The sequence below is a fragment of the Aquarana catesbeiana genome, linkage group LG01 (assembly GCF_042186555.1).
Source record: "Aquarana catesbeiana isolate 2022-GZ linkage group LG01, ASM4218655v1, whole genome shotgun sequence".
NCBI classification, from domain to species: Eukaryota; Metazoa; Chordata; class Amphibia; order Anura; family Ranidae; genus Aquarana; species Aquarana catesbeiana.
The window spans coordinates 596,115,366-596,129,612 of NC_133324.1; the positions used below are offsets into that span (position 1 = coordinate 596,115,366).

Genomic DNA, 14,247 nt, shown 5'->3' on the forward strand with positions numbered 1-14,247 from the left:
CTAGATGCATATATCCAAAAAGTTGACCTTATGGAAATCATAGGTCATGGTTAATAATAAATTTGATTCATTTTGGCTAAACATTGTTTGAGTAGGTGTTCTGGTCCATCCCAGACAATTAGAATGTCATCTATGTATCTTTGCCACATGGCTACTGTATGAGGCACGTATACAGAGTTACAATCATCCAAGAGAAAGTCTTGCTCCCACACCCCCAGGTTCAGTTTGGTGTAGTATGGGGCACAATATGTCCCCATTGCTACGCCTTGTACCTGGAGGTAGCGGGAGCCCTGAAAAAGAAAAACGTTGTGATGCAGGATGAAGTTTAACATGTGAAGTATCATCTCATTAAATCTACATTCCTGCATACTTTATTGTCCGAGAATGTGTTTAATGGTGGCAATACCTCTGTCATGTGGAATACTGTTGTGTGACTCTACATCCACAGTAATGAGGATTGCCATCTCTGGGATCTCTAGGATTTCCAATATTTTCAGTAGGTGTATAGTATCCTTAGTATAGGACGCTAGACTGGTCACATGTGGTCTCAAATGTGCCTCAATTATTTGGCTTATTCTCTCAGAGCTGCAACTGTTCCCAGAGATGATCGGTCTTTCTGGTGGATTGGTTGCATCTTTGTGCACCTTCGGGAGTGCATAGAAGGTTGGTATGCGGGTATGTTTGATCCAAATAAATTCTCACATCTCCTTAGAGATGACTCCATCTATTAATGCCTCATCTGTTAACTCTTAAAATTCCTGATTGAACTTATCAACCAAAGCTGCAGGGATCCTATGATAGCATTTCTTATTTTTGAGGATTTTTAGACACATGTTGCATACATTTCATTGTCCATAAGGACTATAGTTCCTCCTTTATCTGAGGGTTTTATATTAATTCTGATGTTAGCTTTCAATTATTTTAAGGCAGCCTGTTCGTTTGGATCCAGATTACTGATCCTTGTATTGCTATTTAGAGTCTCAATTTCTTTTGTTGTTTGTCTAACAAACAGGGCCAGGGCAGAATTCTGGTTTAAGGGTGGCAACCTATGTGTTTTTTTACGGAAGCTTTTTTGGGGTATTTTTTCTTCCTTATCACTGCTATTTTCACTTTCTTGGATCAGCAGGTTCAGATCCTGAATGGCTCTGAAATCCACCGCTGTAAGATTAGGATTGACCTCCTCTTCCTTTTTTGCCTGTTTAAACTACATACTTTTTAAATAGTAATTTTCTAGAAAATAAATGTACATATTTGATGGTCTCAAATTTGCCTATACTTTTATTGGGACAGAAAGAGAGCCCCAGGGACAGCACCTGTTTCTCTTCTTCCGTTAGCCAGTGAGATGACAGATTAATAATAGTTAATCCTCCTTCTGTGTGGTCTTTACCATGTACAGTTCTATGCCTTTGTGTGTCTTGTGTGGTTGACTCATATAGTGCTTGTCTAAAATCTACCTTAACGAGTTTTTGGCGTGGCGCCCAGTTCTTTCCCATTTTTCCTCACTGTGTCATTGGATTTATTTGAATTCTTGCTTACTGGTGTGTCTATTCCACCGTGTAGGCCACCTGTCTGCTGAGTCTCGGTTATGCGTTTTGTCTCTCCAATACTTTTTTTCTGGAGAATTCCTTTGCTGTGTATTTCTAGATGTTCTATGAGTTTTTTTTCCTGTTCATTGTATTGTTCATGGACCTTCAGGGGGGCCAGTTGTGCATATAAGGAACCAATGTCTTTATCAAGATTTTTAAGTTGTCGTAAATACTCCTCTTGTAGCAAAACCATTAAGTTTTTTTTTTGAGCATTCATTCAATTTACTTTCCCACTCTTTTTTTCATATCATTTGTTATATTATCCAATGTAGGGACATTTTGAATTCTAAGCCCAATGGGGTTTATATTTTCCCGTATGTATCTCTCAAAGGACTTAATAAGGCAGATTTTTTTCTCAAGATTTTTTTTCAGACTAGAAAATAGAGAGGATACATCTGACTCCACCTGTTCTTTAGTTTTAAAATTAGTCTGAATATTGGACATCAATTCCTCTCATTCCCTGCCTTGTAGGTCCCCCATCTTAGATATTGTATGTAGCTACACACTTAATGTGGTTTTTAGTTCCGTCAGATATGTATATCAGCGGGAATATCTTTTGGAAAGAGAATATTAAATTCTTGTTGGGATTCACCCATTGTCACTTAGAACACGAGGATTGGGTGTATTGTCCACCCCATTGATTCGGGCGACCAAATGCTCCTTGTGTTTTGAAGCCTCAGTGCTGCCTGTATATATAACACTTTGGGAAAGGCATTTTTGACCAGAAAGATAATACTATGTAAGTTCATAGTGTGAGATATGATACAAAATGATGCCATATAAGTGTTATGATGATTCTAAAAAAAAAAAAAAAAAAAAAAAAAAGGTGATCTATGTTGCAGAGTGGTACATAATCCTTGAAGAAGACCTCTTTTGAAATTGTTAAAACGCGTTGGATTTCTCCAGCTTCTTGATGGCTGGAATGTGTTGTCTATGGTGCAATACTTGCGTCTAGCTAGGAGACACCACTATAAAAACTTTCTGTAAATAATTTGTTATTTCCATAATGTCATATGTATTAAAGGTGATATGAAGCACAGAGCTTCACATGTACTATATATGAATATTAAATAATATTTTATAAGGAACTTTAATAAAATAAATTATTTTTTAAACATATTTTGTCTATACTTGAGTTGCCTATGAAATCCCACTATAAGAGGAATTTTTGTTAATTTGTCCTTCATTCTTCCCCAGCTGGTCCAAGCATCTTTTTTGTGGAGAAAAAAGACCATACCCTCAAGCCCTGTGTAAACTACAGAGAACTCAACAAGATCATCATTAAAAGCCGTTATCCTCTCCTCTCATTCCTGAGCTCTTCCAGAGATTTCAGGCTGCCCAAGTCTTTACTGAGCTGGACTTACGGGGCACCTACAATCTTGTGCGCATTCGTGAGGGAGATGAATGGAAGACAGCCTTTCAAACGCGCTTTGAATATCTTTTTATGCCATTATATAATGCCCCAGCTACCTTCCAGCATTTTGTAAACAACATTTTTAGAGCGTTCCTCGATAACTTCCAGATCATTTATTTGGATGATGTCCTCATCTTCTTTGCCACCTTGGAGCTGCACAGAACCCATGTTTAAAAGGTGCTAGCCACTCTGAGAGAGTGTGGACTCTCTCGCGAAAGCAGAGAAGTGTGAATTTGAAAAGACGTTCATACAATTCTTAGGCCTAATCATTTCCATAGATGGGGTGGCCATGGACCCTCAGAAGGTATCCACCATGCTGGAGTGCCCCCACAGATGAGAAGGGCATCCAAAGCTTTGTGGGGTTTGTTAACTTCCAGCGAAGATACATTTTCTAGCATTATTGCTCCGATTACTCAGCAGACTTGCCACACCCTTTTTCAGTGGTCCCAGGATGCTCAAGCGCCTTTTGATAAACTAAAGGCCTTGTTCACCTCCGCTCCCATTCTGCAACACCCAGACCCAGCTCTGCCCTATGTCTTGGAGGTCGATACATTAGAAGTTGCCACAGGTGCTGTCCTGTGCCAACGTCAAGGTCTTAAAGCATTATTGCATTCAGTAGCTTTATTCTCCCAAAAATTGAGCCAGCCCAAAAGAAATTATGATGTGGGGGATCGGGAACTTCTGGCCATAAATGTTGCACTAGAAGAATGGCAATATCTACTAGACGGCAGCTCACCTCATGTTGATATTCACCAATCATAAAAACCTGGGGTATCTCAGATCCGCCAAACGTCTAAGACCACGGCAAGCCAGGTGGGCTTTGTTCTTTTCCAGATTTACCTTTTATCTCACCTATCACCCAGGATCCAAGAATGGGAAGGCAGATGCTCTCTCACGCATGTTCCCAGAGACTCCTGAGACTGTCATCCCCAGCACTATCTTGTCCCCTCAGAATTTCCTTCTGATCCAACCTGATCTGAAGACTACTCTTGAACAGACCTCAGCATAATGCTCTGAATCTGAGACTTCTGCACTCAGAAAACAGAAAGGACTTCTGTGGCACGGAGACAAGATTTTGTACCCCAAGGAGCCAGACTCCAGGTCCTGAAAACCTTCCGTGACCACCAGCTGACTGACCATATCGGGTCCACAAAACTCTTGAGCTTATTCAGCGATTTAATCTAAGGCAAGATTGCAAGGATTACATGGGTTCCTGTACAACCTGTCTTCAAAATAAAGGTAGTCACACTCAAGCTTGGGGTCTGTTAAGACCACTGCCAGCCCCAGACCACCCTTTGAAGATGTTATCCATGGACTTTAAAATGGATTTGCCCCCCTCAAAAGGGTTCTCCACTATTCTGTTGGTAGTAGATCGCATGTCAAAGTTGGCCCACTTTTTGCCCCTGGTAGGTACTCCCTCGGCTATGGATACAGTACACTTCTTTATCAAAGATATAGTTAGGTTACATGGCCTGCCAAACAGCATTGTATCCGACAGTGGCGTGCAACTTACCTCCAGGTTCTGGAGGGCTCTCTGCAAAGCCTTGAACATTGAAGTCTGCTTGTCTTCCGCCTATCATCCGCAGAATAATGGCCAAATGGAGAGGACAAATCAGACTCTAGAGCAATATCTCTGTTGCTTTTCTTCTTTTGCTCAAGATAATTGGGTAGCCTTGCTCCCTTGTGCCGAATTTGCATACAATAATTCTGTTCATGCTACCACCAATCAGTCCCCATTCTGGGCAAACTATGGATTTCATCCTTCCTGCCTAATACTGTTCCAGAAGCATCATTACCTGCCGTACAGAACAGATTAATCGCTTGCCGACCAGCTGCTGTCATACTGCGGCAGGTTGGCAAGGCTGCGCGAATCGCCGTAGCTGTACGGCGGCCGCTTCAACTGCAGTAGCAGGCGCTCCTGCGTTGCCGGAACCAATGCGCGTGCCCGGTGGCTGCGATGTCCGCTGGCCAACCGTGGTTGCTGAGCAGAGAGCCAGAACAGGGATCTGTCAATGTAATCAAACGAATCCCCATTCTGACAGGGGAGTAGAGAGAGATCATCTGTTCCTAGTGATCAGGAACAGTGATCTCTCTCTACTCCCAGTCAGTCCACTCCCCCCACAGTTAGAAAAACCTCCCTAGGGAACACTTAACGCCTTGATCGCCCCCAAGTGTTAACCCCTTTCCTGCCAGTGTAATTTATACAGTAATTAGTGGCTATTTTTAGCACTGATCGCTGTATAATTGTTTTTTTTTTCTTCCACTACCGAATAAGATTAATTTGAATCTTGAGAAGTGGATGTCTGGATCTTTCTCATGGTTTGGCAGATGCAAAGAGGAAGCATTCAACCTTAGGTAATTCTACTGGAACACCTTTTTCTATTCAGACGATTACATCTTAACCATAGCATCTCCCTAACCCTCGGGATCTTGACAGCATCCTGCCAGTTTGGAATTCTGGAGACTCTGATATCATCAGGAGCAAGTCTCCTCTGCCCAAATATACAGATTACCGTATCCCCTTGCTATTCTTTTGTTCTATTTCCTCATGCCTACATCTCAAACATTTCTGTCTCTATGTCCCTTAGGAGATGTAGAAGCGGTGTGTGGAGAGCTGCCGTGAGGCATCCACCACATAAAAAAAATCTAACAGTTTAGGCTGTGCATGCAGTATGTTCACATTTACAGAATTGTTTGGTCTTTTTGGACATGATGAGGCCTGTTGCAAGTATGAAAACTAAAAATTATTAGTTCCAATTTTGTCAGGACTGTCTCATAACATTCACTGACTAATCTCTTAATATTGTGCAAACTGTGGTAACCAACAGGAGACCACTAGAATCCTATTTATTATAATCAGACCAGAGAGAATATTTTGATTGGTTACTTGGGTTATACATTACACTAAAACAGTGCAATAAGCCTGATGGCTTGTACTGGTGTAAATAAAAAAGAAAATCATGTTTCCATTGGACTGTCCCTACTACTGAGATGAATAGAAAGTCATAGCTGGCCACTGCATTGTGCTGTATTATAATTGTCTTTTAACATATAACACTTACATCAACGTTACAATGTAGTGCTGTAACACCCTAAAATAATAACTGTCGCAGTCCTCATGCTCTCGATTTTAACATACCTTGGTAACATTCTTGAATATTTTAAGAGAAAAAATGTAATTTTTTAGCTAGGATTAATGTAATGTCATCTTTCCTACAGGTGGTCACCATTGCTTTACGGTGTCCTAGTGGGCGTGTTTATAAAAGACGGTTTTACAAGTCTTACAGTTCTCTTGTAAGTATTGCAAGAAACCTCTGATACATAACCAAATGTTACAGTTTAATATGGTGTTGATCCATATATCTCTGGCTACTAATACACGATCGTACAGATCTGGGATCCCAGAACTGATTTTATTAACCAGAGTTGAAGGGAATGTATAGTGGCTTTGTATATATATTTTTTGAGTATTGTCAGGACTAAAAAAAATATGTTTTTATGTCCAGCCTGTAGGTAGAGCTTTAGGCTCCTCTTTCATGTTTTAAAGGCTCCTACCACCTGCTTTCTATGAAATCATAAGGCTCTGTTCACATCTGAGCATAGCAGAATCACACGGATACCATTAATTTCAATAAACCTGCTTAATGTACTTAGATAATTGTACCACATGTCCTATTTCTTAAGAAGGTGGTGAGCTGCAGCACATTCTTTAGGTGGGTACTAGCCATATACTAATAGAACATCTACTTTAAATACATTCTAACATGAAAATAGAAGTGGGGATTTGTGTTCCATATGTTACATGTATAATGTTAAGTCTTTGTCAAGAACCTACAGAAAATATATTTTTAACTTTTTTTCTTATGCTTTGTGCAGTCAGTTGAGCTAACCTCAAACCAATAATATTTCCTCAGCTTCCTGGCTCACACTTGTTGCTGCCCATAAAAGAGGAAACATATCCATAATTAGACAGAGGCTGCTGCTACAGTGCTATGTATTGCTTCAGTGACATTGATGGCTAAATGCAGCTACATACATACTAATGGTGTACCACAAGGCTCTGTACTAGGTCCTATTCTATTTTTAGTCTATTTGTAAGTGATGTAACTTTAGGTTTGGTGTTTAAGGTATGTTTTTTTTTTTTTTTTTTCTGAAGATACAAAGGTATGTAATAGGGTTGAGAAAAAAAAGAAATCCCCCATCGTTGGGACTTTGTAGGCAACATACACATGTGTTATGCAAAAGATTGTATTTATTAAATATGCATAAAGATACGACCATAGAAAATGATCGATTATTAAAAGAACATCAAAGTTTATACAAAAAATTTACACATATGAAAAACGACAAAAACAAAAAAACAACAAATTACATGAAAAATATGACAACAAAATTGTACTCTCCGGTATATAGTAATCCCCAGTACCCCGTTACAGTTTTGTTGTCATATTTTTCATGTAACTTGTTGTTTTTTTGTTTTTGTCGTTTTTCATATGTGTACATTTTTTGTATAAACTTTGATGTTCTTTTAATAATCGATCATTTTCTATGGTCGTATTTTTATGCATATTTAATAAATGCAATCTTTTGCATAACACATGTGTATGTTGCCTACAAAGTCCCAACAAAGGGGGATTTCCTTATTATCTCAAATATATAGTACGGATATGGCACCTACAGTTTTGATCTGATACGGTGAAACCCTCCTTCTTGCTATGTAATAGGGTTGATATCCCTGGAAGTGTCTGTAACATAGAGCAGGATTTAGCATTGCTGAAAAATTGGTCAAAGTGGTGGAAAGTGCAGTTCAGTGTTTCCAGATGTAAAATTATGCACCTAGGGAAAAAGAATCCCTTCAGTACAATATTGGGGGTGCAGTGTTGACCAGCACTAAAGAGGAAAAAGATTTGGGGGTACTTATTTTAGAAGATTGCAAAATGAGCAAAGAGTGTCGCCATGCAGTGGGAAAAGCAAATAGTTTTAGGATGCATCACTAGAGGGATCACCAGCAGGAGGAAGGAGGTCCTTATTCCCCTATATAGATCTTTAGTTAGACCTCATTTAGAATTCTGAGGTTGATTTACTAAAACTGGAGAGTGCAAAATCCTGGTGCAGCTAAATTGTTAAATTTAAACTTTGACCCAAAAAAAAAAATGGAAGCCGCACCTGATTTTGCACTCCAGTTATAGTAAATCAACCCCACTGTGTTTAGTTCTGGAGGCCTCACTTACAAAAAGATAAGATAGAACAAGTCCAGAGACGGACAACAAAAAAGGTGAAAGGTCTAAGGCATAAAATATCAGGAGAGACTTTGGGAACTTAATATGTACTGTTTGGAGGAAAGAAGGCAAAGGGGTGACATAAATCAATATGAAGTTAAAATCAAGAACACAGGATATGACCTCAAGCTAGCAGGAAGAAAGTTCAAAACTAACATTATGAAGTATTATTTCAGTGAAAGAGTAGTTGTGAGTTAATCAACAATAAGTGAATTCAACCATGCTTGGGAAACACATAGATCTATTCATACTTTTTTCTGCCATCACTTCTCTTTTTCTACATCAATTCTTTGTGAATAATGTGTACAGATCTGACTCATTCCTGGAGAATAACAATCCACAGCCAGAAGAATCAGATACAATAGCTGCATTCTTAAGTCGATACAGAAACGCATTGCCCCTAAAGAATGACCAAGAAAAACACAGCAGCAAGTTCAATGCTTGTACAGTTCTATTTAGAGAAACCATATAGGAGAAGAGAAAAGAACTGGTGTCCCTCAACAACATTCCATCCATGGCACTGGCAAAAGCACAAAAAAAAAGATGAGTGCGTTTCTCTGGGTTACTTGACTTGAATATGAAATTGTCAGTTTGCATATAGCGGTCACCTTTTACTGTATAAGTGTACGAAACATGGAATTTTTGTGATAGTTGTTTTACAATTTGCACTAACAGACTGTTTTCTGTGGTTTTTATTTTGCAGGTATTATTGGACTGGATGATGAAAATTGGATACCACCCTGTTTTTTATACAATTTGCACACCAATTCCTAAATCTTATCTTGAACTGAGAAAAGACTTAACACTGGAGAATATCGGCATTACAAAACATACAGTTTTGAATGTTGAAGAAAAAGATGTACTGTGATATTATATGAACATAATACTGTTGTGGCCCTACTTGGGGTACTACAAGCCCTGCAAAATTCTATTTTTGATACCTGACTGCGGAAGACTATCCTGCTGTGATATTGGCACATGACACTAGAGCTGGGGCCATTTACACAATTCAGGGGTCTATTTGGCACCTTTGTAAATGTTTTGAAAAAAATTACATAATAAGCTGGCATTCCATAATATTATTACTTGCTGGCCTGACCAATCTAATTGCTTCACTTTCAATGTTCAAGTATGCATTTTTTTGTAAAGAAACTTGTAAAGATCTAAATGTTATTTGGCTTGAGCAGGATTTTACTACAACAGTTTGTGATGATTTTATTTTCAGAATTAAAGTTTTATTTATATTTATGCTAGATTGGAGGTGCTGATTGCCTTTTTGAAAGACTTTGACATGCACCCCAAGGCAGCCTTGAAGCGAGATAATTATGGGTAAGTTGGTCAAACTGTTATGTTGTTAGGTAGACAGTACGGTGGGTATAGTAAAGAATCACCCCCCTTTAAAATACTCACATTTTGTTCCTTTGCAGCCTGAAATGAAGACACAGTTTTTCTTTTATCTAGCTGTATTTACTAGTGCAACTTATAACATTCAAGATAAAGATATACCACCAACATGTCAGAAAATTCAAAAACAGAATCACTGATTTGGAAAAAGGATGACCACCTCTTTGCTTTATAATAACCTATGGTCTATACCAGGGGTCCTCAAACTATGACCAAGGCCATTTACCCTGACCGCTGCTGTTTACTGGAGAGGCTGGCTGCATTGATGGGCACTGGAGAGGCTGCATTGCTGGGCTCTTGTGAGGCTGGCTGCATTGCTGGGCACTGGTGAGGCTGGCTGCATTGCAGGGCACTGGAAAGGCTGGCTATATTGCTTGGCACTAGAGAGGCTGGCTGCATTGCTGGGAACTGGAGAGGCTGGCTGCATTGCTGGGCACTGGTGAGGCTGCATTGCTGGGCACTGGAGAGGCTGCGTTTGATGGGCACTGGTGAGGCTGCATTGATCCAGCCCCCCAACAGTCTGAGGGACAGTGAACTGGGCCCCCCGTTTCAAAAGTTTGAGGACCCCTGGTTTATACCATAAAGCAACAGTAAAAAAATATTTTTGCTGGTTGTGTCCTAATGCAGTTACTTAAATCGCAACTTTGGGCAACTAAACAATTATCCCTTGCAGTAGGGCTGTGACTGCACCATAGGGGTTAATAGCTCATTATGTTGAGGGTAGAGGAGAAAAGGTTTTACTTACCTGTCCCCCACGCTCCACCAGTAGACTGTCCCTGGCGTCATGATGTCCAAGGCAGAGCTTTGGACTCTGCTTTTGTCCTGATGAGGTCAGGACCCTAGACCGCTAAAGCACGGAGGAAAAAATGCTGCAGGGACTGGTCTAGCTGCAGGGTAGAGAATTGGGTAAGTAAATCTTTTTTTTTTTCTCTAGACCAAAAGAAGCAATTAACCATTGCAGTTCAGGCACATCCCCAAAGAAAACTGTACTGAGTGAAATATGGAGGCCTCTATTGCTGACCTCTTCCTGAACATGCTAGCTGCTTGGTTGCCCCAACATCAATACTTTTTGAACGACCAAGTTGGAATGAGCATAGAGCAAGTAGACAGTCAAAGTCAAAAGTTCTGTAAGGCTTTCTCAAGAGTGACACAGAAAATGGTGAATATATTTGATTAGCATAAAAGCCTGACAACTATCATTTTCAGAAGTATAGGTCAGCAATAGTAATCTCCATATTCTTTATTTCATGTTTTAATCTTTTGATGGTATGTCAGTCTGCTATTGAGAATATGTTTTAAAATAGAAACTACAAGACTAATGAAGACTCATGGAGACTCAACATTTTATCTGCTTTCAGAAAGAATAAACATTGACATGCTAACAGGTTGCTTGTGAATGTTAGAAAATTCATTCAGCTATTCTCCATAACCACCTCTTTCAGAAAGTGTACTTTTTTCATCATTTGGGGATTACCATTCTAAGCTAATGCAGTGCAGTTCCTTTGTTAAAAAGATTTACACATTCATTGTGTCTCATCCCAAGTGGTGCTATTACTGGATTCTTTACACAAATAGAAGTCAATGGATCATTGGCAGATTCTCTTTCATTTATTTTTTATTGGGTCACGGTGGGAGTGAAAATCAATTTTAAATCTTAAACTGATAAAATTATGAGACAGAACAGACTTCCAACATAATATGTTTGGTATTGCGCTTTACTGGAAAAAGTATAAGTGGACTCTTAGTGTTTTGCACTGCAAGGTAAAATCTTGTTAAATATGTTTTGTTGTAATCATATAGACACAGCCAGTTCATAAATATAACACCTATTTATCAATACTTCAAAAATTATAATAGCTCATTTTAAGAAGACCTGTGAACTCTCTGAAGATTTAAAGTGATTGTACAGCTTCCCTTTTTTTCCCCTTTTAAAATAGGGCTGTTACTGATTAAAATTTTCATGTTCGATTAATCGATTTTTCTTTTAATCGATTAATCGACTAATTTCGATTAATTATAACACACATACAGACCCAACTACTTTTAGCTGATCTCCTTGCATTGCAACTCTGCATTAGTCAGTGGTAAATGTGGTATACACTATATGCAATCACCCGACACTAGTTAGTTTCCACAATCCACGACTTTAAAATTTTAAGGAGTCTTTTAATGTTAAATTTGTTTTTAGGGTGGACCTCCACTTTAACAAGACATTTTCAAACTTGCAGCTCAATTGCTTGCTATCTGGGTAATGCCTCCAATGGGTATACTAGTCCTGTTGACAACCATCTAAAATGAGAATGCCATTTCACTTCCCATTGTGTCTCTGGGACAGGAAGTGAAATGAAAGCTCCACACTGGGATGCACAAGGCAAAGCCTAAACCGAGAGGTGTTTTCTCTCTGCATGACCTAATCTAAAACCAAAATACAGATTCAAGCTGTATATATACTTTAAATCACCACGATTCCTCCTCCGCAATTGACCTATCCAGTACAGACAACACACTCACCTTCATAATGCCTTCCAATGCTTGTTTATTCCCAGCAAGGGTCACGTATCATCAGCATGGGGCGTGTCCGGCCAATCACAAAACCGGCTTGCAGCCACACCTCCGCAATTTGCGGACACGCCCACTTGGGCGAAGCCTTTTAGGCCATGATTGGATCGGTCAGGCGCCTGCTGTATTCCATCACTTTACCTTTGTCCAGCGTGGGCACCGTCAATGACTGTGAAAAGGGGGGAGGAGTCTGGTGATGTCAATGTCCGTGACGTCACCAGATCTCCAATGGAACTCCCTGAAAACCTGGAAGCCGGCGGAGAGGTGAGTACCGATCAAAAGAATTTTGATCGATCAAAAAATTAATGATTAGTCGAGGAATTAATCATTAATTTCCGCAGCCCTACTTTAAAATGATAAACATTTTACATCCAGGTTGAAATGGATGGACTGTTGTCTTTATTAAACCTTACCTACTATGTAACTATGTCATAATTACCTGCTCTGTGCAATAGTTTTGCACAGAGCAGCCCTGATCCTCCTCTTCCCAGGTCCCCTGTTGGCCCCCCAAGTGCCCCCATAGCAAGCTGCTTGTTAGGGGGGCTCTTGTGTATGCTCACTCCTGAGGCCCCCTCTGTGTGTCAATTGACACACAGAGTGCAACTCTGAGGAGGCAATGCATATCCCATGTTAAAATTCTAATTTAACGACAGGGCATTTAGTCCCTCTTTTTCTTTTGCTAGAGAAAATGCCTTCCAATGCTTGTTTATTCCCAACAAGGGTCACGTATCATCAGCATGGGGCGTGTCCGGTCAATCACAAAACCGACTCGCAGCCACACCTCTGCAGTTCGCGGACACGCCCACTCGGTCGAAGCCTTTCAGGCCATGATTGGATCAGTCAGGCGCCTGCTGTATTCCATCACTTTACCATTGTCCAGCATGGGCACCGTCAATGACTGACTCCTGAGGCCCCCTCTGTGCCAATTGACACACAGAGTGCAACTCTGAGGAGGCAATTCATATCCCATGTTAAAATTCTAATTTAACGACAGGGCATTTAGTCCCTCTTTTTCTTTTGCTAGAGAAAATGTTTTACTTTCCTTTTGATCTCGTGAACAAACAGACCTACAGCAGGTATACCCCACCTGCTGGCAAGCGGCAGAAATGAAAATTTTATAAAAAACCCACGCTATGGTGTGTACAATTAATACAAAATAAATTAAATTAATTTGAATTGATGGGCTGCTGCTATTGTGTAAGGTAAAAAAATCCCTAAAAGAAATGCAAAAAAATTATACTTAGCTCTGCTCCATTACCATAAATAATCAATGTGACTGAATTGCCACTAGACGACCAGCCGCCGCAGTTATAATGTGGAAGGTTGGCTCGCCTGGACAAATCGTTGTAGGTATATGTTGGCTACATTAAGACCACTAGGAGGCGCACGCAACCGGGGGCACGCCCGCGGCGCGTTGACAGAGCCAATGCGCGTGTTCGCCGGGCACCCGCGATCGCTCCTGAGAGACACAGAACGGAGATCTGTCAATGTAAACAGACAGATCTCCATTCAGTTAGGGGTGAGGAGACACGTCTGTTGTTCATACTAAGTATGAACAGCGATATGTCTCCTCCTTCAGGCAGTTCCATCCCCCCACAGTTAGAATCACTCCCTAGGATACACATTTAACCCCTTGATCGCCCCCTAGTGTTAACCCCTTCCCTGCCAGTGACATTTATACAGTAATAAGTGGCCATTTTTAGCTCTGATCACAGTATAAATGTTAGTGGTCCCAAAAATGTGTCAAAAGTGTCCGATGCAATGTCACAGTCCCAATAAAAATTGCAGATTGCCGCCATTACTAGTAAAAAAAAAATTATAATAAAAATGCCATAAACATATCCCCTATTTTGTAGGCGCTATAACTTTTGCGCCAATCAATATACGCTTATTGCGATTTTTTTTTTTTTTTTTTTTTTTTTTTACCAGAAATATGTAGAAGAATACATATTGCCCTAAACTGAGGAAGAAATTTGTTTTTTTATATTTTTGGGGGATATTTATT

At 40.0% G+C, this 14,247-nt stretch overlaps 1 protein-coding gene across 2 annotated transcripts in view; it reads left to right on the top strand.

Annotated features, from left to right (window-relative positions):
* Positions 1-9,532, top strand: part of UBXN8 (UBX domain protein 8) — a 63,275-nt gene extending 53,743 nt beyond the window's left edge. For both annotated transcript variants that reach the window (XM_073598445.1, XM_073598453.1), the window contains exons 7-8: positions 6,220-6,294; positions 8,983-9,532. In XM_073598445.1, coding sequence (XP_073454546.1) covers positions 6,220-6,294; positions 8,983-9,147 — 240 coding nt within the window. In that variant the 3' untranslated portion in view covers positions 9,148-9,532. The remainder of the gene's footprint in view (positions 1-6,219; positions 6,295-8,982) is intronic.
* The last annotated feature ends 4,715 nt before the right edge of the window (positions 9,533-14,247 follow it).